The sequence below is a fragment of the Lepus europaeus genome, chromosome 5, assembly GCF_033115175.1.
Source record: "Lepus europaeus isolate LE1 chromosome 5, mLepTim1.pri, whole genome shotgun sequence".
NCBI classification, from domain to species: domain Eukaryota; kingdom Metazoa; phylum Chordata; class Mammalia; order Lagomorpha; family Leporidae; genus Lepus; species Lepus europaeus.
This window is the reverse complement of record NC_084831.1, coordinates 134,129,286-134,149,871: the sequence shown is the minus strand read 5'-3', so window position 1 is coordinate 134,149,871 and position 20,586 is coordinate 134,129,286. Positions and strand designations below refer to the sequence as shown.

General features: G+C 45.9%; 1 protein-coding gene across 2 annotated transcripts in view; it reads left to right on the top strand.

Annotated features, from left to right (window-relative positions):
- The first annotated feature begins 614 nt into the window (after window positions 1-614).
- DPT (dermatopontin) overlaps window positions 615-20,586 on the top strand; it is a 33,200-nt gene continuing 13,228 nt past the window's right edge. Inside the window, exons 1-2 of one of the 2 annotated variants that reach the window (XM_062192710.1) lie at window positions 615-960; window positions 15,180-15,305. In XM_062192710.1, coding sequence (XP_062048694.1) covers window positions 653-960; window positions 15,180-15,305 — 434 coding nt within the window. In that variant the 5' untranslated portion in view covers window positions 615-652. The remainder of the gene's footprint in view (window positions 961-15,179; window positions 15,306-20,586) is intronic. The other variant, XM_062192711.1, reaches the window with a different exon arrangement.

Below are 20,586 nucleotides of genomic sequence, written 5' to 3'. Positions count from 1 at the left end.
ATTAACTTCTTTACATATTGAGAACAGAGCATGGTTTCTAGATGTGGCTGAGTCCAATATCAGCATCTTGGGAAGAGGCTTACATTTAGATAATGCTTCACTAATCTACCCATACAAACATATGCACCATAGGAATTCTCAAGAGTAGCTCATACTCAAGGGTTCAAAGACATTGGAAAAAGAAACCAGGCATTCAGCCATGTGGAAATCTAAATGACTCTTGTCTCTCCATCCAATTATTTTGGTGTTTTGAGGTCACTGTCTGGGATTTACAAAATTCTGGAAGTGCAGGACAGAGCGGTGCGAGGTGCTGAGAGACAAGTGACAAACGTGCTCCTCACCAGGCTTTTTCAGGTCAATGATTCTAGTGAGTGTGAAGCAGTTGGCTTTTATAAACTATCTGCAAAGTTGTTCTTTCTCCAGGGAGTTTCTCTAACGTACATGTTCCTTGCATAGTCCTAAAATTCCACCTTAAAACAAGTCGAATGTACTTATGGCCAATTTCTCAGCGTGGAAAACTTCTGCTTCAGCGATGACACACTGCAGTTGGATCCTTTCCCCCAATATCTGGAAGCCACATGTCAGTGGCAGCTGTATAAAAGTCAGCCCAGCAAACCTAGGGTGACATTTTTTTGCCAGGAGCCCAGGCAGCATGGACTTCTCTCTCCTGTGGGCACTTTTGCCATTGGTCACCATGGCCTGGGGCCAGTATGGCGACTACTATGGATACCCGTACCAGCAGTACCATGACTACAGCGATGATGGGTGGGTGAATCTGCATCGGCAGGGCTTCAGCTACCAGTGTCCTCATGGGCAGGTGGTGGTGGCCGTCAGGAGCATCTTCAGCAAGAAGGAAGGCTCTGACAGACAATGGAACTACGCCTGCATGCCCACACCCCAGAGCCTCGGGGAGCCCACCGAGTGCTGGTGGGAGGAGATCAACAGGGCTGGCATGGAATGGTAAGGGGCTGCTGCCACACTTGGGCTGGGGACATTGCTGCACTGCCTTACCCTGAGGGCTGCTGGACTCTTGGGGAACAAAACGACCTAAAGCTTATGCAAACCACACCCCCAGCTTGCCATTGCATGCTCTGGGTGGGGCAGAGCTACTGCGGAGTGGACAAATATCACAGGACAAATGTCCAAGCAGGGAGGGCGTCCGAGCCAGATGGACCCTTTTGGGGTTCCGTTCCTTCCAGAAGCAGCGATACTCTCAGTGTGGCCCAGGGGATGGTGTGGGTCTGCGAACTGATTAAGTGTAGAAATGGAAAATATTGAAGAAATTACAGCAATTTCACATTGCTGTGACAATCGAATGACATTTTTATTCTGTAGCAATTTATTTCTGCTGTTTTACACAAGTATCAGTACACTATAGTGTGGGGAAAGCAAACAACTGGGCCCTCAGAATAGATAGTGTGAGGGATATTGATTTAGAGCCAGTGACTGGGGAAGAGAAGAAAAAGAAATTGAAGCAAAGGGAAGTGTAATTGAACAGTTCTCTGCTGGCTTGATGAAATGTGCCCTCTTGATTATGATACCCGAGGTCCTTCTCTCTGCTGGAATTTAAAGTGGCCTCTGTTGCTGGAAACCAGTTTCCTTAAAGTGTTTAGAGAGAGGTGCTGCCTTTGCGTGACTGCACTCTGCCTTAATGGCACGGACTTGTGCTTCTTCCAGGAGGGCCCAGCCCCAGGACTGGCTCAGGAGCCACTGAGAGCTAGGCTGGTTTATTCACAGCAGCCTCAGTGGGGCTGGACTGCAGCGGTGCTGGGTGAAAGGGTAAAGGCTGACCCTGAGGGAGGGAAGCATGCACGGTGAGGAGGAGGCCCAGCTGGTGGACTATATATGCAGAAAAACACCAGGGTCCTGTGAAGGGTTCCAGCAGGCCCTTGGTAGAGCAGCACTTGGTGGAGTGGGGCTTTGGAGTTGTCAGGCGTAAGCCTAGGGTCACACAGCCAAATGACAAAACAATGGCAGGAAGTTCAAGGAGAAAAGATCCTGACAGGTGAAGGAGCCAGGCCAGAGAGGGGGTCTCTAAGCAATGATATAGCTGCCATTGATCAAGTGCTTACCCTGAGCAGCCACTAAGCTAAGTACTTTACCTGGATTATCTCATCTCGTGCTCAAACCCTATCTATATGTTATTTTATAAAACCTATAAGCAGAGAGCCTGTGGTAGAGATCAGCATTCCCTCCACTGGAAAACAGGGATTTGGTTGCTCCTAAGAGTGGGTGTTAAGCAACTGGGATGGGCTTATGAGAGCTGGCTGCCATAACCCAACCTGGGCCCCAGCTCAGCAGCTGATTCTGTGATGGGAGAGCCAGGCCACAGTCCCCATGTGTGCCAGAGCCCTTGGTCCTGGGAGAGGGTGGGAGTTTCAAGAGCACGGCAGAAACCTAGCCCTAAAGGGACGGAGACAAGCGTGACTTCCTGACTGCGGAGGGACTGTGCCAGTTTGTAGGTTGGGTAGGGAGAGGGGTCCCACGGGCAGCCGGGAGTGGGAGAACTGAGGCAGTGGGCTGCCTGGACAGCCTTTTCTGGGCCATCTTCATCTACCCTTGCTGCCTGTGGCAAGCCAATTTAGTGATCTCAAACCCCATCTGACAAATGGCTGGTGCACAGACCAGATTCCCTTGAGGAGAGTGTCCAGACTCCCCACAGCCAGCCCATTGTCTCGCATGCAGGATGGAAACAACCAAGTTACAACTCTCCCTCTGGTTCTCCTGTCTCAGAGGAACCTTCATGTGCTCACAGGACCTTCTAACAGCCCTCAGAAGAGCCACAGTGAAATACACTCTGCAGTGACTCCTCCAGTCCCGGAGGAAGAGCTCTGGCCTCTGAGTCAGGGAGCCTGGGTTTGCTGCTGGTGCTAATGACACACGGGTGACCTTGCCCAGACACTGAGCTCTCCAAGCTCCCACCTCTTCGGCAAAATGAAGGGTCACACAGCGTGATCACTGCGGGCTCCACAGAACTGCAGTTCATCCCTGAAATTGTGCTTGGCTTTCTCAAGCGCGCTGGTGTCCCTTGTTCACATCAAATGATGTTTAGCTTTACACTGGACAACCAGTGGTTGAGTTATCATATATTCCCAAACTACTTGAAGAAAACGCAAAACAGGAAGGTGAAATTACGTGATGTTTTTGGCCTATGGGGAGCCAAGTGAGAGGCTGACGGATAAGAGTCTCTTCCACCTCCCTGCCTCTGCATCTTTGGTGGACAGGGTTGAGGGACTTTTCTCTTCCTCCCTCCGCTCTGTTTCTCCTTTTCTCTCACTGATCAGAGGGTTGGGCACTCACAAACAAGCTAGACAAGTTCTTTACGCTAGGACTCAGCTGCCTGGGGACTGATACCAATTACCAGGAACATGTTTTTTAGATAATTATGACTTTGAGTTCAGACTCCCGTCTTGCAGAAAAATCTGGAAGGAAAGAAATTTCTCACAGGCTGAGGAGCAATTACATCTTCCCACTGGCTTCAGGCTCTTAATCTGTTCAGGGGGAAGAGTTGGTCACACTGCTATGCAACCTGGCTGCCTTGTGTAACAAAATTAGCTTCAAGTTTGTTTAAAGAGAGGGGAGGGACGCTGAACAGACTTGAGCGCAGACACAGGATCAGCCAAAGAGGTCTGCTCGGGGGGCACTGTCTTTAGAAGGAGGTGCCATCCTGGCTGAGTGGCTCGTGATGCTGCGGTTTGTCCTGGTTTCTCTGCTGAAAACCACATTTCAGGTCCCATTCTAAAGTATGGATATGGCCTCTGTCACTAACTACAGCCAGTAGATTTCATCTGGGTCCCCTGGTATCTTGCCATCTCAGAGTGTGCTCAGGGGATGTTCTCTAACTTGGGTTGGAAAAGGTGGTTGTGCACCAGGTCCTCTGTGGGACGAGAGAAAGCTGAGATGTTCTAGTGAGGATAAGCTATGTGTCATGTGATGGAAGGTGCCCCGGGCTTGCAATCAGGAACCTTGGATTCACAGCTCCTGCTTGTGTTGTCTCTTAGCTCTGTGTCTGTGGTATTCAGTTCTTCATTCTGGAAGAAAAAGAAAGGAAAAAGAATGGGTGTTGCTCATCTTATCAACTGCTAAAGGGTAATTACTGTGACGCTTATAGGAGAAAGTAGGAGAGAATTTTAAAGTAAATTGCAGTCTAGAACAGGAGCATGGCACATCACACCCTATCAACAGGCAGGCAAGAAAGATTTACTGCATCTGGGACTTGGGCAACCAGTTTTACCCGCAGTCCTCATTCAGAGGAAGAGTGTTCTCCATGTCATCTCTTCGTTTTCCTCTTGTGTGTCAAAGAACACTTCCCCCTCGAAGTGGCAGTTAATATCAGAGCTGAATCCCTGAGCTCATGATGGAGAAGAGGAGAAAGGAGATATTTCCCACAGAGCCATGTCAGCATCAAGGTCCATGTTGGGGAGGAGCTCAGTTTTCCTTAATCTGACCATAATTAGGTCCAACATTCTATCCAGCACACAACAGTCATCCTGGTTCTGAGTGTTTAGTACACACAGACCCCACCAACACTTCCCACATTAATCCCCCAACACACCTTGTGTCCTGTGATGCGCTTGTCACTAGTGATATGTGTTGTCCATTGTTTACCTGATGAAAACAGAAGCTTCACGAACACAGAGACTTTGTCTCATGATCATAGTCTCCTCAGTGCCTACAACAGACCTGGAACAAAGTGAGCCCCTCAAATATATATCGCAAGAGACTAACTCAGTCTAATTAGTTGAGTGAGGCAGTCCATAGCTCACCAGTATCCCCATCAACATCAACGGGAAAGTCTGCATAATTTCTTATGGGGAAAACATTTTTCTCATTCCTTTGATGCTCAACATTCCAGTGCCTATAAAATGAGGCTCAGTATTGCTGTCTACATACCAGCTCATTGTATGGAGGAGGGTCTCACATTTCCTGAGATTCCTAAGTCGCAGAGGGTGGCTGGTACACTGAGTTACTGCAGGAAGAATTCTTGGTATTCAGTTTTCAATCTCCTAATAATCCTGTGTCTCCATAAACTGTTAAAACATGGTGAACTCTTTATTTAAAAGTTCATAAGGACTGACTACTAAACAATATCTTGATTTGGATCCTGGAACATAAAAATGACATTAGTGGAAAGCTGGTAAAATCCAAATAAAGTCTGAGTTTAGCACTGTGCCAATGTTAGTTTCTTAGTGTTCATAAATACACCATAATTATTAAAGATTACATCAGGGGAAGCTGGATGAAGAGTACATATGAATTTGTGCATTATCTTTCTATAACTCAAAAATTTCTTTAAAATTCAAGGGTTAAAAAACACACATAAGAATCCAAGCTGGCAGAGAATGCACTGGGAGTTCAAAAGTTAGGCAGAGCATAGCAGAAGGCAAACATCCCAGCATTGGGAGGGGACTCTGGTATCATCTACAGCAATCTCCTTACATCATAGATTAGGAATTAAGGTCAAAAAATGCAGCAACTTGATAAATAAATGAAGTCACTACCTAAATACAAATTATATGATCTTATTCCTAATTTATAGTGTATAAAGAATTACACCCTCACAAATTCATTTGCTCATTTCTTCACTACTAAATGCTTAATATCACAAATTTTGCTAGATTCAAGGAGCATGAAGATGAACACATACCGTCTCTACCAATGAGTGACTGATAGCCTAATCTTCTTTGGTCTTTACAACAGTGAAGGAGGCAGGTATTAACTATTGTCTCCATTGTATAGGTGAGACGTGGCTCCGAGGCATTGTGAGGCCTCTTATTCATTATAGTGCATGTTAAAGGCAGAACCCAAGACAGTGAATCTAATGTCATAAGGCTGCAGGTGGATATGAAATGTTATTTTTGTTCTTGGATAAAGCCATAGTGAGTGCTGAACTAAAGGAAGTCATCATATCCATGTAAGAATGACTTTGGAGGGCAAGAAGGCAGAGTGTGGGAGAACAAGGTACGGCAGGCAGATCTAGGATTCTTGCCAATTTTCCATCTAGGTCACTCTGCTAAGTACCAGGAATCAATTGTCTGGGGGAACTTGAGCTTTGCAAAAATGGCTGCTATCTGTTCTTGCAAGAATGGCAAAAGTTCACTCCTCCAAGTGGAAGAGTTGCTTCTGTCTGGGTACCTGCCAGACATAATCTTCCCAATCGATAAGATATTTCCACAGTGTTGGGACACTTTCCTCTGTGTGTGTTGTGGGGATTGGGGGTAGGGGCAGTTATTTGAGGCATCTTGAAGTAATGGAAAGTTTATGAACTTTGGAGTCAAACAGAACAACCCTCACAATGCAGTTCCACTACAACCTTTCGGCAACTCCCATCAACTCTTGAGTCTTCAGTTTTTATCAACAAAGCAACTTCCTAGAATTGTGAGAATTAACGTAGGTACTTCAAAAACTCTGTGGAAAGGGAGAATTAAAAGATAACTTTGTTTTGTTGCAAAGAATTTTCAAATCCATGCATAGTTTTTTCAAAGTAAGTATTTTCTGTAACTGTTGCAGATCCCTCATGTATGTACATTACTGGCTGTGTGTCCTTAGGGGAAGCACTTAACGTCTCTATACCTGGGTTTTCTCATACATAAAATGATGATGGTTATGGGAAACTGACTATATGAACTATTTCATAGGATTACATTGGTGATTAAAAAGTTAATGTTTATTTGGTGCCTGGCACAGTGTCTGGCAAATGCTAAGTCCCTGATAAAGATCATTTTTCACTGCTACTATGACTGCTCTGTGCAAAGTGAGACTCATGCATTTAAAACCACACCAAGGATCAAAAACAAGAGAGACGTAATTTCATCACAACCTCTAGATATCAAGTGTACATTACATACATGTTAATAGACACTGAGGTAGCATTAGATGTCCTAGTTAATAAGCACTGTGATGATTGACTCTCACGAACTGCCATGATCAAGCCTACATGGCTGTAAATTTCTCCCAGCACACAAATACATCTCACAAGATCATCTGTATCTACTCAGAGGCCTGTAGGGTAGCTTCTACCATCTGCATTTTTCCAAAATGGGTCAGGAATATGTATATATATTTAGGATAGGTGTTCTCCCTTTGTCCTTTACTTAGGCTTTCTATCCAGGTCAGCTGCTCAACAGCTCATTTGTGGTTTACCATCTTAAAATCTGGAAGACAGACTAGCAGACTTAAAACATGCATGTGGTTGGGGGCAGGTGTTATGGTATAGCATGCAACACCAGCATCCTATGTCCAGTACCAGTTCAGGTCCTGGCTGTTCCACTTCTGATCAAGCTCCCTACTAGTGCACCTGGGTACTTGGGCCCTGCCACCACATGGGAGACCTGGATGGAGTTCCTAGCTCCTGGCTTTGGCCTGGCCCAGCTTTAGCCATGTGGTGAATTGGGGAGTGAACAGGACCCTGGAAGATTCTCTCTCTCTCTCTCTTTCACTCTGCCTTTCTAATAAATAAATAATTCTTAAAAAAATAAAATCCTGGATGTACAGAAGACAGCAGACTCTTACCTAGCTGCAGTGTGCATTCCACCCCATTCTGTTCAAAGAGGCTGTTCATGTGCACACTATTGTGGCAGGAGGCTGAGTAGTACGTGGTGCAGTGTTTGCCTTCCAAAAGCTCACACCATGGTACCATGAGATTACTCAGGGACAACACACATTAGGTGAAATGTGTGATGGTGACATCAACATGCCACAGGAAGGAAAGTCGGTATGGGTCATAATTGTCAAAGAAGGAAGGCTTCTTCAGGGAAAAAGAGCCTTGAATTTTTTTTTTTTAATTTTCTGACATCTGCTTTCTGAGAGAACCCAGTGATTATAGAAAGTGATTTTTGAAGACTAGAATATAGCTTCCCTTTCTATTAAATTATAGCTATTTATGGTCATATTAAAATAACAACTATGCCTTCTCTTGCCTTTTAATATCATACTTTGTGCCAGGCTCTGTCAGGCATGTGACATGTAGCATCTCTTCATTCTTCTCATAATATTGTCATGGTAGGGATTATTATCCCCGTTTTCATAAAAGTAGGTATGTGTATCAGCAGAAAGGGTGGGATTGGGAAGGAATTATTCCGTTCAGATTCAGGAGGAAAATCCAGAACTTTAAAAGCCTCTTGGTTGGGGTAAACTTGCCCCCTATGTGGGTGTGTCTCTGCTTCTTGTCACTTCACTGCCCCGTGCTCCCCATCCAATCCCCTATTTCTCTTCTGCTCTGTCTTTGGTACAAGTCCACTGCATCTCCACAATCTGTCTTCGCATCTGCTTGTCAGTCCTAGTCCTCTGGAACAAGATTCTGGATCACATGGAGCACCAGGCACAGGGTGAATTCTGGTGAATAATTATAGAAAGATAATGAGCACTGTGAACTCTGTGGACTATATTACAAATGCCCAATAGCACCTCAGATAATTATTGTGGGGAAAGTAGTATTAACGAAAGTCAAAGCCTTGTTCTGCAAAATTGAAATACTGTGGGTATACCTTAAGGCCTTGTCCAGCTTAAGACAGAGGAGAAGAAATCTGGAGGAATTAAAGAGCCTTTGCCACATCGTCTTCCCAACACAGGAGATTAGCCACTGGTCAGGATGAGGAACTCGTCTTGGTCCATCTCTACATTAGGGTTGTAGACCAGCTAGTGGCCTTTGAAATACATCTGTTTGTGGGAGTTGGAAGAAAAAGACCATCATAATTGGCTCACTCATCTATTTTATTATTTTGAGAGTTTGTTTTTTCACCAAGATGGTGCTCTCCCTTCTACCATGTTCCACATTTGACTCATCTTTACTCCCTATATTGCTAGCAGTTTGGATCAAGACCAACAGGCAGCAGAAGGAGAGATTAGAACTCCACAGAGGAGTTCACAAGCAAAAGCAGTTCCAACCTCAGTCATTCTGCCTGTCCAACGGCCCTGGACTTGATGGAGAATACAGACAACAGAGGGAAAGCCTGGCCAGAGAACTGAGCAGAGTTGACAAACAATTCCAAAGCCATTTTTCTGCTTCCTGTGAACTCACGAACATGAACTTTGGCCTCAAACACATCGGAGTTTGGATCCTGACCCTTTCGGTTGCCATCTTGACCAAGAGGTTTATTTTGGTTTGTTTTGTTTTGGTTTGGTTTGGTTTTTTTGACAGGCAGAGTGGACAGTGAGAGAGAGAGACACACACAGAGAAAGGTCTTCCTTTTCTGTTGATTCACCCCTCCAATGGCCGCTGAGGCCGGCGCGCTGCGACCAGCCTCAGGTGCTTCTCCTGGTCTCCCAGGCGGGTGCAGGGCCCAAGGAATTGGGCCATCCTCCACTGCCTTCCCGGGCCATAGCAGAGAGCTGGCCTGGAAGAGGGGCAACCGGGATAGAATCCGGCGCCCCGACTGGGACTAGAACCCGGTGTGCCGGCACCTCAAGGCGGAGGATTAGCCTGTTGAGCAGCAGTGCCAGCCTTGACCAAGAGTTTTGCAGGCATTATTTAACTGAATCCTCACAGTGACTTAAGTGAGGCTGCCCCAAAAATCTGCAGGTGAGAACTAGAAGCTGTGTCAGCCGATCACTCGGCAAGGACTCCTTCCTCACATCCTGAGGCTCAGGTGCTTTAATACTGCAGACACAGGAGAAGGTTTTCTGCCCTTGCTCCCCGAGGGCCTCTATCTCAGAACAGCTCTGCGAAGCATTGTGTCAGAGGAGGAATACTTGGCTGTGATTCTCCTTCTAGAATGTTTCTAGTGTCCGGTGGAGCAGGGCTGGCAGTACTTCAGTTTGTAAAACTAGAACTGAGCCTCAGCCTTCAGACATGTCTTCTGAGGTGCAGAGAAGCATCTCTGAAGCTTGGTGCCTGTACCCATACACTCCAAAGGAACGTTCCCTGGAGTCCATGCCAATGACTCAACTGGGCATGTCACATTCACCAGGAAAGCTAGAGTTTGCACCAATATTCTCCTCTGCAAACCATTCAACAGCAGCAACCTAGCGCTGTAAAATGAGTCAAAACTTCACTATTTTTTTAATTGAATTTGAATAACTTCAATGATGCAAGTCCCTCTAGACCCAAGTGCCTCTAGGCCCAATACTTTTTTTTTAATATTTATTTATTTTATTTGAAAATCGGAGCTACAAAGAGAGAGGAGAGGCAGAGAGGAGAGAGAGAGAGAGAGACAGAGAGAGAGGTCTTCCATCCAATGGTTCACTCCTCATTTGGCTGCAACAGCCACAGCTGAGCCGATCTGAAGCCAGGAGCCAGGAGTTTCCTACAGGTCTCCCACGTGGGTGCAGGGGCCCAAGGACGTGGGCCATCTTCTACTGCTTTCCAAGGCCATAGCAGAGAGTTGGATTGGAAGTGGAGCAGCTGGGACTCGAACTGGAGCCCATATGGGATGCCGGCACTTCAGGCCAGGGCTTTAACCCACTGAGCCACAGCACCACACGCCTCTAGTCCCAGTTCTACCCCATTCAGATGCTACCCTCACATCTTCCCTCACCTTCTTGGCTGCTGTGTATTTAATCCTACAGATGTGGGCCAATGCTTAGGTGAGAATTGTTAAATAAGGAGCTTGAAAAAGGTGGTGGAGAGGGAAAGGAAGCATGAGGAGAGGAATACCTGAAGCTGTGTTCACTTTATATTCTCATCCTTGAGCAGTCTGAGTTTCAAAGAGGGAAGGCGGGAGTGGGAAGATGGATCACTCACCAAGTCCACAGAAACTACTGGGTAGAGTTTCAGGACCCTTCATAAATTCGTGTGATGGGCTCTTCTGTGTCAGTTCTGCTTCTGATAATAGGAGTAGCCCAATTAGTCACTGGATGATCCATTTTTCCTTTTAACATTTGTAACAGTGTGAGGCACTGTGGAGAATACAAAATCAAGATTAAATGGTCTCCTCCCTCAAGGGCTTTACCGTGATGCATGGTAATAATACCTATCCATATACCTCCACTGCAAAGGGGGCCACTGAGACAACCAACCTCAAAGGACTTGAAATAGCAACTCGGGGAATGCATATGAGTAAACCAGAGGCTCGGAGCCAAGGAAAAGCTTTCACAAATTCTTCTTACAGTGACTGTGTAGACAAAATGAAGGCACAATGCAATTGTAAATAATTTTGCATTGAAAGACACTATCCTAGACACTACGCATTTGCTTATTTGGTTATCACAATAACTCCTATTAGTATGCCCATTTATTTAGTAATTTTGATTAGAATACCCATGGCTACTAACTTTAGTATGTCTATTTATGCCCATATTATAGGTGAGGAAATTTGAGGCTATTAGTGGCTATGAATCCTGGCAAGATGACGCACCAAAGAGCAGTGTTGCCCAAGTCCAGCAACATAGCCCAGGCTCCAAATCCCATGCTGTACTGCTCTCCATAGTGTGAAAATGTACGCCTACAAAGATCAGTTCTAGAAAGAATTATTTCACACCACCACACAACCAAGCATTCTCACTGCACCAAAACATGAAGGGAAACAAACCAAAGCTCAGGACAGAGGATGATGCTCTGTTATTTAAATTTTATCACATGTTCTTAGGCTCTGATGAGACTGTAAGTTCCCAGTAATCTTCCCAGCGCAGTGTTATCTGAGGTGGTGTCTGAGAAAGTGACACACATGCTTCCCATCCAGGACTGTGGGGCCAGCTGCCTGGCTGACAGCCGGTGGGGAATTCATGGAACTTGGCTTGCCCTTCAGAACTGCTACTCCATGAAACAGCTTATTACCCTGCATTTATTTTTACTTAAGGGAACTTGCCACCATGAGAACTCTGTCCCCTGTAGGGATTGGGGTGCACAAGACAAACCAAAGCAGAAGAACAATACGAGAGGACATCAAAAAGCTTGTGGAAGATACAATTTAAAATGAGTTTATTTTAGTGCAAAAATTCTTGAAATGCATGTGTACCTTTTTTCATAATACACAACTTCCATGAACTTTTTGGAGACTCTTTCTATGCTTGGATTTTAAAAATTTGTGGCTGGCGCTGTGGCTCACTAGGCTAATCCTCCACCTTGCAGCGCCGGCACCCCGGGTTCTAGTCCCGGTCGGGGCGCCGGATTCTGTTCCGGTTGCTCCTCTTCCAGGCCAGCTCTCTGCTGTGGCCCGGGAGTGCAGTGGAGGATAGACCAAGTCCTTGGGCCCTGCACCCCATGAGAGACCAGGAGAAGCACCTGGCTCCTGGCTTCGGATCAATGCGGTGCGCCGGCCGCAGAACGCCAACTGCAACGGCCACTGGGGGGTGAACCAACGGAAAAGGAAGGCCTTTCTCTCTGTCTCTCTCTCTCTCTCTCTCACTGTCCATTCTCCCTGTCAAAAAAAAAAAAAAAAAAAGGAAAAAAGGAAAAAAAAATGTGTACCAAAGTAAACTCGAGTTTTAATTCCATTTTCCAGCAACTTTTTTTATACTTATTTATTTATTTGAAAGTCAGAGGAACACAGAGAGAAAAGGAGAGGCAGAGAGAGGGAGGAGGGGAAGAAAAAAAGAGAGAGAGAGAGAGAGAGGTCTTTCACTCACTCCCCAAATGGCTGGAATGGCTGGAGCTGCACCCTTCTGAAGCCAGGAGCCTAGAGCTTCTTCCAGGTCTCCCATGTGGGTGCAGGGACCCAAGAACTTGGACCATCTCCTACTGCTTTCTCAGGCCATAGCAGAGAGCTGCATCAGATGTGGAGCAGCTGAGATTCAAACCAGCGCCCATATGGGATGCCAGCACTGCAGGCAGCGGCTTTACCTGTTGCACCAGAGCACCAGCCCCCCAGCAACTTTCTGAAGTCCCCCACAGATCCAGGGAAACTGCATGCCAGCTCAGTTCTGAAAGACCTTGGTTTTAAAGCACGTTAGTGATAGTAAGAGATGTCCTGGAAGTAGGAATTCAAACATAATTTGCATAGTTGACCAGTACAAGTCCATCTCTCAGTTCTCTCAGCACATTAGCAAAGTGATGGATGAAGAGTAGTCACACAGTGTAAGTTGCAGAATGGATAAGAGAACACATGAATGCATATTTGAATATCAAAAATGAATAAAAAGGACAGGTGCTTTTTAACCAAGGTCGTGAAATGAATTTGATATCTAGTTTTGTCAGATCCACAGGTTCATTTCTCATGATGAAAAAGAACAAAATGAAATCCAGTTGCTAACAACATTATGGTTTTTGTGTCAGTGTGATCTCTTGTACCAGTCAGCACTTGTGCTCTTACTTTATGCCATTATTCTTCCCTTATCTGCTCCATTTTCTGGAAGCTTATCTCTACTTGGAAAACAGGATTTTGCTCCAGCAGCTATCAGGCTGTTCTACGTGAACAGCTGCCTGCTCTGCCCACGTAGAAGAGAGGTTGGACCCGTGGCCTGGGTGGGGAGGAAATGCCAAGAAAGAGGGGTAGAGACCTACTGGGGATGGGCTTGTGCTACGGCTTGAATATGTTCTTCAAAGTTCGTATGTTGGAATCTGAATCCCCAAGTTCATCCAATGATGGCATTTAGAGGTGGAGCCTTACACTGGTGATTTGGAATGAGATGAGGTCATAAGGACAGGTCCCATTATATCATCATTGCCTTCACAAGAAAAGGAAAAGACTTGAGCTTGTGCAAGTGGTCTGTCTCAGCATGTGATGCACCCTTCCATGTTACAATTAACAAGAAGGCCCTTACCAGATGCTCAGCAGGCACCAGTGCTGTGCTCTTGGGCTTCCTAGCCCCTGAACCTCTGTAAATATCACTTTATTCCTTATATGCTACCCAGTCATTGGTATTCAGTGATAGCAACAGGAAATGGACTGAGCTTGTGAGAAAACTTATTATATATAAAGTAGAAACCTACTGTGACCAGGGTGAAAACTACATCCTCATCAACACATTAACAAGGGACAGCCACATGGCACCAAAGGCACCATGGGGCTCAGGGCAAGAACAGGAGAAAGTACTACTGGAAGTGGAACAAAGAAAGAAATGATTGCACGTTCTGAGCCCATGTTTTGTCAGGAAGGTGCTGTGACAAGAAAACAGGCGGGGCCGGTGCCATTGGCTCAACAGGCTAATCCTCTGCCTTGCGGCACCGGCACACCAGGTTCTAGTCCCGGTTGGGGCGCTGGATTCTGTCCCAGTTGCCCCTCTTCCAGGCCAGTTCTCTGCTGTGGCCTGGGAAGGCAGTGGAGGATGGCTCAAGTCCTTGGGCCCTACACCCCATGGGAGACCAGGATAAGCACCTGGCTCCTGCCATCGGATCAGCGTGGTGCACTGGCTGCAACACACTGGCCGCGGCGGCCATTGGAGGGTGAACCAACAGCAAAGGAAGAGCTTTCTCTCTGTATCTCTCTCTCTCTCACTGTCCACTCTGCCTGTCAAAAAACAAAAAACAAAAAAACAAAAACAAAACAAACGAACAAACAAAAAACCAGGCAGATTCTGAGGTCAAATGAAAGTGGAAATTCTTTGTGGACTGTGGATCACAGCAGAGTGGTTACCGTATTTGAAGAATTATGACTAAGCCGTTAGGACAGGAAAGGACCCTTAGAGGGAACTTGAGTGTAATTGGGCTGTTGCAACTCTGAAAGGCACTGGGGATAGACTTCTGAGCAAAACACACTCTGACCACATCGAACTTGTGGTCTAGTGGGTGGCAGAAAGAGCCCTGGGCCAGTAGTGAGGAGCTGAGTTGCCCCGGACAAATCACTGCTCCCTCTTGGCTTTGCGTGCTGTGTAAGGCAGATGAGATCATCACTCATTTCCAGGACTCTATTCTAAAGCAGAAGAAAGCTTTGTTTGAAATTCGCCAATTTGTTACATTTCTTTTTGTCTTATTTTTGTATTAAACTTGAATAAAATGAACTATGCCGCATTTTATTTTAAATGGCATGAATAATGCAACCATGCATTTGTAAAATTCTCAGGGTAAAATTCTATATCCCCTTTATTTACAAATTCTTCCATCTAACTATACTTCACAGAGGTAAATCAGGGACAATGTTCTCCAAGTTTCCTTCAGTTGAAAGATTCTGGTCAATTGAATTTTAATAGTGAACATATGCCATATCTACAAATACAATTATGTCTTTATTATCCACATAAAAATGGGATATGCTAGGTATTTAGGTCGGTGAAAGAACATGTGACTGTGACAGATGGGGTCTTGGGAAGGGGTCGTTTGAGCACCATTGTCCTTGGGTTCCTGAGGGTTGCTCTCTTCTCCACAGGTACCAGACATGCTCCAACAATGGCCTGGTGGCCGGATTCCAGAGCCGCTACTTCGAGTCAGTGCTGGATCGGGAGTGGCAATTTTATTGCTGTCGCTACAGCAAGAGGTGCCCATATTCCTGCTGGTGAGTGGATAGCCAAGCCTAACCTCTCATGACTCTTGGTGTTGGAGGGGAGTCTAAGGGGTTCTCTGGCCTCAGATAAGCCTGTCCCCTTAAAAACTGGGAATATTGCAGCTGGTATATAGAATAAAATGAATGAATGAATGAGTTAGAAGAATGTGCACAGTGGGAGGGACCTACAGCTTACCCAGCCCGGTGTTCTTAACAGAATTTATTTCCTATAGAAATAAATTTCCTAAAGAAATTTGTCAGAACAGGAAACAGAACAATAGAGCAGCTTAGTGACTACCTGGGTTCACCCAGCTATATCACGGGGATGCCAAGTCCTGAACTGACCCCTACTGACTCCTAGCCCAGAAACATTTTCCCCTCTACGATGCTAACTTCTAACCACATCAAAGGCTGCAGCATCTACTTGGAAACCTATTTCCCGTTGGCTCTGTTTGAGAAGCAACCCTGTCATGAATTAGAGTCTAGTATATAGTTACAGGCAGAAAAAAATTAAAGACTCTGCTGTTTTATGCATTACTTCGCAGTTACAGTCTGTGATATTGTGTTCCCTTCCTTCTCTCTGAGTTCATGCCACATGTTTCTGGCCTATTGATTGGAGGAGTGAATACTGGAAGAGTATGTATATATTTATGTCCCTGATAAACTGGACTTGGTGCTGATAACACAGCATGTCATGGGTTCTTTCATCTGCAAACCAGCTGGGTATTTCTATCCTGGGCAAAAGGATCCTGACATGTTAACATTTGAAGGTTGTATTCCTCAAGTGATTTATCACCCTGCAGTCTGCTGTTTGGAAGGATAGCCTTATGGGTTATGTCTCTTTACAGTCAAGCATTGAGTCTGTACAGAAGCCCAAGGAAGCACTGGGTCTCTAGGGACACGCAGGTACTAAAGCTTAACAGTTCTCTTTTTTAGGGAATGATAAACACCACCCAACATCTTTACCTGTGTGATGAAGCCTGGACATTCCCTCCCACACACACTCTCCAAAATCACTTCCACAAAGCATTCTTACTCCACTGGGGCAGGTGAGAAGGCATGGTCAGGGCTGATGATACAACGATAGTAGCTCCTGCATCATGGTCCTGAAGATCCCACGTGGTGGAGCAGGTAGAATGAGTGCCAGTACGGACCATGGAAACATGAGTTCCAGTCTCTGTACTGGCCCCTCCTCACTCTCTCCTTCCCTTTTTTTTCCCCTCCACACTTTATTAGATAGATAGATAGATAGTTATATATGTGTATATATGTATATGTATACATACACACACACACACACACACACACACACATATATATATATATTTGATGGATGGGGATGAGGGAGACAGACAGATACACACACACACACACACACAGATTTTTCAGCTGCTGGTTTACTCCCCAGATGACCACAATAGCAAGGGCTGGGCCAGGCTAATGCCAGGAGCCTGGAACTCCATTCTGGTCTCCCATGTGAATAGTGATGAAACAGGAGTGGCTTGTTGTTCCTAGCTTCTCAGACTATGAAGGTATGAACCCAGAAGGGTGAGTGAATATTGAAGCAATGTATAATGAAGAGAAGCCCCTCTACACTCTAACTGTGCTGTCTCTATGGAGTCATTTACTTCTCTAGAAGTCTCAAGCTCATCATTTAAAAAGATGGTCATCTCTTCTGGGTCTCCTAAATGTTTAAGAAATGATGGAAACGGTAGACCCAGTCTTCAAGGGTTCATTTGTACAAAGTTTACAGAGCATCTCAGAAGCTCTCTCACTCTCTAAAGGCCTTCTAAGGTCACACTTCCAATATCCCCTGGACCACAAATTGAAACTCCCAGCACCAAAAGACCTCTAATCCCTAAAAACTCTTGAACTCCAAAGGTGCTTTTGCACAGGGCAAGCTGGATGCCAGACTGTCTTCAAATACAGATGGCAGGTTCTGAGATAAGTTGGCCCACTGAGAAGGGAGAGAAGGGAGGCGTCTGCTCCTGTAACTTGAGGAGCTGGGCCTTCCCTAATTTGCCCTTCCCCTCCTACTAACAGAACAGCCCCTCCTACCAGGAAATCAGCCTCCTTCTGTTGCAAGGGATTCAAATTCAGTTAAAAAGTAAATAAATTACCTGAAAGAGCAAACAAAAGCCAGCACCCAGTCAGTTAATACCTGTACCACATTAGCAAGACTTTATGTTGGTCAGGCTCCAAAGGAACACATCAGGATTAGGGGTGCACCGGGTGACCACATGGAGTGTGTTCAGGAGCAGGAGAGGGAGTGGAAAGGGAGAGGGCAGCTCTGAGTGGACTTCATTGGGGAGTTTGGGCATCCCTGGGCAGCTGGAGCCCCAACCATGGGTGGCCTGTCCCGTTGCCCTGCAAAGGCGTCTTTGTTAAAGCACACAGTCTACCTTCTGGTGGCTTCTGAGCACTCATTTGTAGTTGCTTCCTTCCATCCTAGATTATAGGATGTCTGTAGGGTGGAGGGATCCATTGATCTTATCCTCAGGACCCAGTCTAGAGCTTGGAACTTGGGCTCCTCTTGATCACTGTTGACTGAACATTCCAATAAATGACTCCAAATAGCATGATAATAAGTTGAGTGGGCCCAGAAAACAACATTTTCTTCTCCTTTAGAAATTTTCACCCCACCCTCCATTTTGCCCTAATATATAAGCTCTACATAAACAGGAATCTTTGTACTGATGTCTGCCAAGCCCCCCCCTTTTTTTTTTCAGATTTTATTTTATTTATTTGAAAGGCAGAGTGGTAGAAAGAGAGGTAGAGAAGAAAAAGAGACCTTCCAGCTGTTGATTCATTCCCTAAATGACTGCAATGGCCAGCACTGGGCCAAGCTGAAAACAGGAGCCAGGAACTCCATCCGGGCCTCCAACATGCTCCAATTTGAGCAGGGGCTCAAGTACTTGGATCAGTCTCTGCTGCTTTCTTAGGCACATTAGCAGGGAGTTGGATTGGAAATAGAGCAGCCAGGGCTTGAATCTATGGTCCAATATAGGATGCTGGTGTTACAAGGGTAGTTTAACCCACTGTGCCAGCAGGCAATCACTGATATTTGTTGGATGAATGAGTGAATGAAAAACTCCAGTCGACTCCCGTTTTGCTGTGAGATTTAAACGAGATAGTGTAGATGACAAATTGCTATTATATATGATCACACAGAGCTGCCCCTTCTTGCAGCCAAGACCCCTTTACCTTCCAAGCTGCAGGAGAGACCCAGCCTCCTCTTTCAAAGGCAGACACTGCCCAGGATCAATCTGATCAGGTGTCAGATCATTCTTCAGGAAGCAGAACATGTGGCTGGAAATCCTTACGCAGAGGAGCAAGAATCATGTCCACTTCGACAATCTGCCGTGGGGGACACTGACTCATTCTTCCCTTGCAGAGGAGGAGTGAGTGGGCAGCTGTATTCCTCATCACAGCAAGGCCAAAGTGTCTGCCAAGATGAATGGGGAGAGCCTGCCGAGTCTGCGGCCAGGCGGTCATGGCCGCTTCCCAGCCAAACAGAACATCAACAAGGAGTGGGCTCAGGGCCCAAGACTTTGGTGAACGACCAAGCAAGAAACTGGTTTTAGAAAAGTTGTCACCCGGCCCGGGTAGGGGATGGATGGAGGTAAGGGTGGGCTAAAGGGAGAAACACTAAACCTTCCTGAAATCCTTCCTGGAACTCCATGACTTGTATCCATACTTTGAGCATTGCTGCCTGAAGCTTATCCTGTTTAGCTGGATACTAATACTTGGAAAAGACAGGCTTTTGTGTGTGTGAAATTCCACTGTTGTGCTAAGGGTGCCTCGGTCTTCCAGGGGTCACCTGGGAGCTGGCTCTGGGCTACACAGGCCACAAGCCAGGTAAAGTGATGTGACAGAAGATTTCAGACTCTCCTCAAATTCTGGAGTCCTTCCTCTCCCACACTTTAGAAATTGCTTTTATGGTGACAGGTGTTGTGGCACAGAGGGTTAACCTGCCACATGTGATGCTGGTATCTCATATGAGCACTAGTTCAAGTCCCGGATGCTACCTCCTGATCCAGCTCCCTGCTAATGTACCTGTGAAGGTAGCAGAAAATGACCCAAGTACTTGGCCACTGCCACCCATGTGGGAGACCAGAAAGGAGTTCCAAGCTCTTGGTTTCATGCTGCCACAGCCTTTGCCATTGTAGCCATTGGGAAGTAAAGCTTTGGATAGAAAAGCTTTCTGTGTCTCCCTCTCTCTCTGTCACTGTGCCTTTGAAATACATAAAATATGTCTTTAAAAAAGAAATTACTTTTGAGATTCCCTCAAATGCAGCTCACCAACCAAGATTTTGAGAATTTAATGAGTAAGAGAATATATACAAATATATAGGAATAACATCCCAAGGTTAAAGAATGACAACTAGAGCCAACTACTTTCTCTTCAGTTGTCAGAGACATTCATGTCTCAGCTAGATCTCTGGTGGCAAAACTAACCCCAAGCCTTGGTCTACAAGCCTTGCCACTCCCACCTCCACAGTTTGCTCTCCTCAACTCACCATCCAGACATATCACTGCTCCTTGAGAGAACCAGAAGGTGGGAGGAAGAAGAGAGGATAACTCAGACACGGCAGTCAGCTTGGAAGCAAGTCCCTCTCAGGTGTGCTTTATCTTGGCTGGCTCAACTTCTGAGAGCTGAGAGCTTCCACGGTTGCCAAAGGAAATGGTCCTTTTTCAAAGCAGACCTTGGAGAAGCATCCAAATGAGATTGCAGTATGTCCCCTGGTACATCGTGAGTGAGTCACCATCACCGGTATGTCTAGACATTTTAGTGACATCTTTAAATTGTCTGAGTCATGACATTATAGTATGTAGATTTCCAAATTGAATGACACCTCCAGGGCATAAATTATGTCTTCTTCAACATCCCAGCATGTTGCCTAGCCCAATGTAGACCCTTAATGAATGACCAAATATGGCGGGCCCTAGGAACAAAAGCGGTGATGAAACCTGCCACTGACACGATGATATTTCATGGTGGGCTTCTTCCATGTGCATTATTTTTTCTCATCCTTTTAACAGCCCTACCAAGGGAAGTGAGAACAATTTCTCCCCACCTCTGCAGAGAAATGCTGATAACTCTTCTGTCTGAAACCTTCCCTTACACCGCTTTAACCAGCTTGAATTACCTCCCAGGGAAAGTGGACACACGAGGGTAGGGACGGCACTGTTCCCTCCCCAGTTTGAAAGCCACTGTGCAGCAGGCTGCCCGCTGCTGCTGTGTTCTAGCTAAGCGAGCATCTAGGGTCTCTGAGCTCATGAGGTTTCAGGG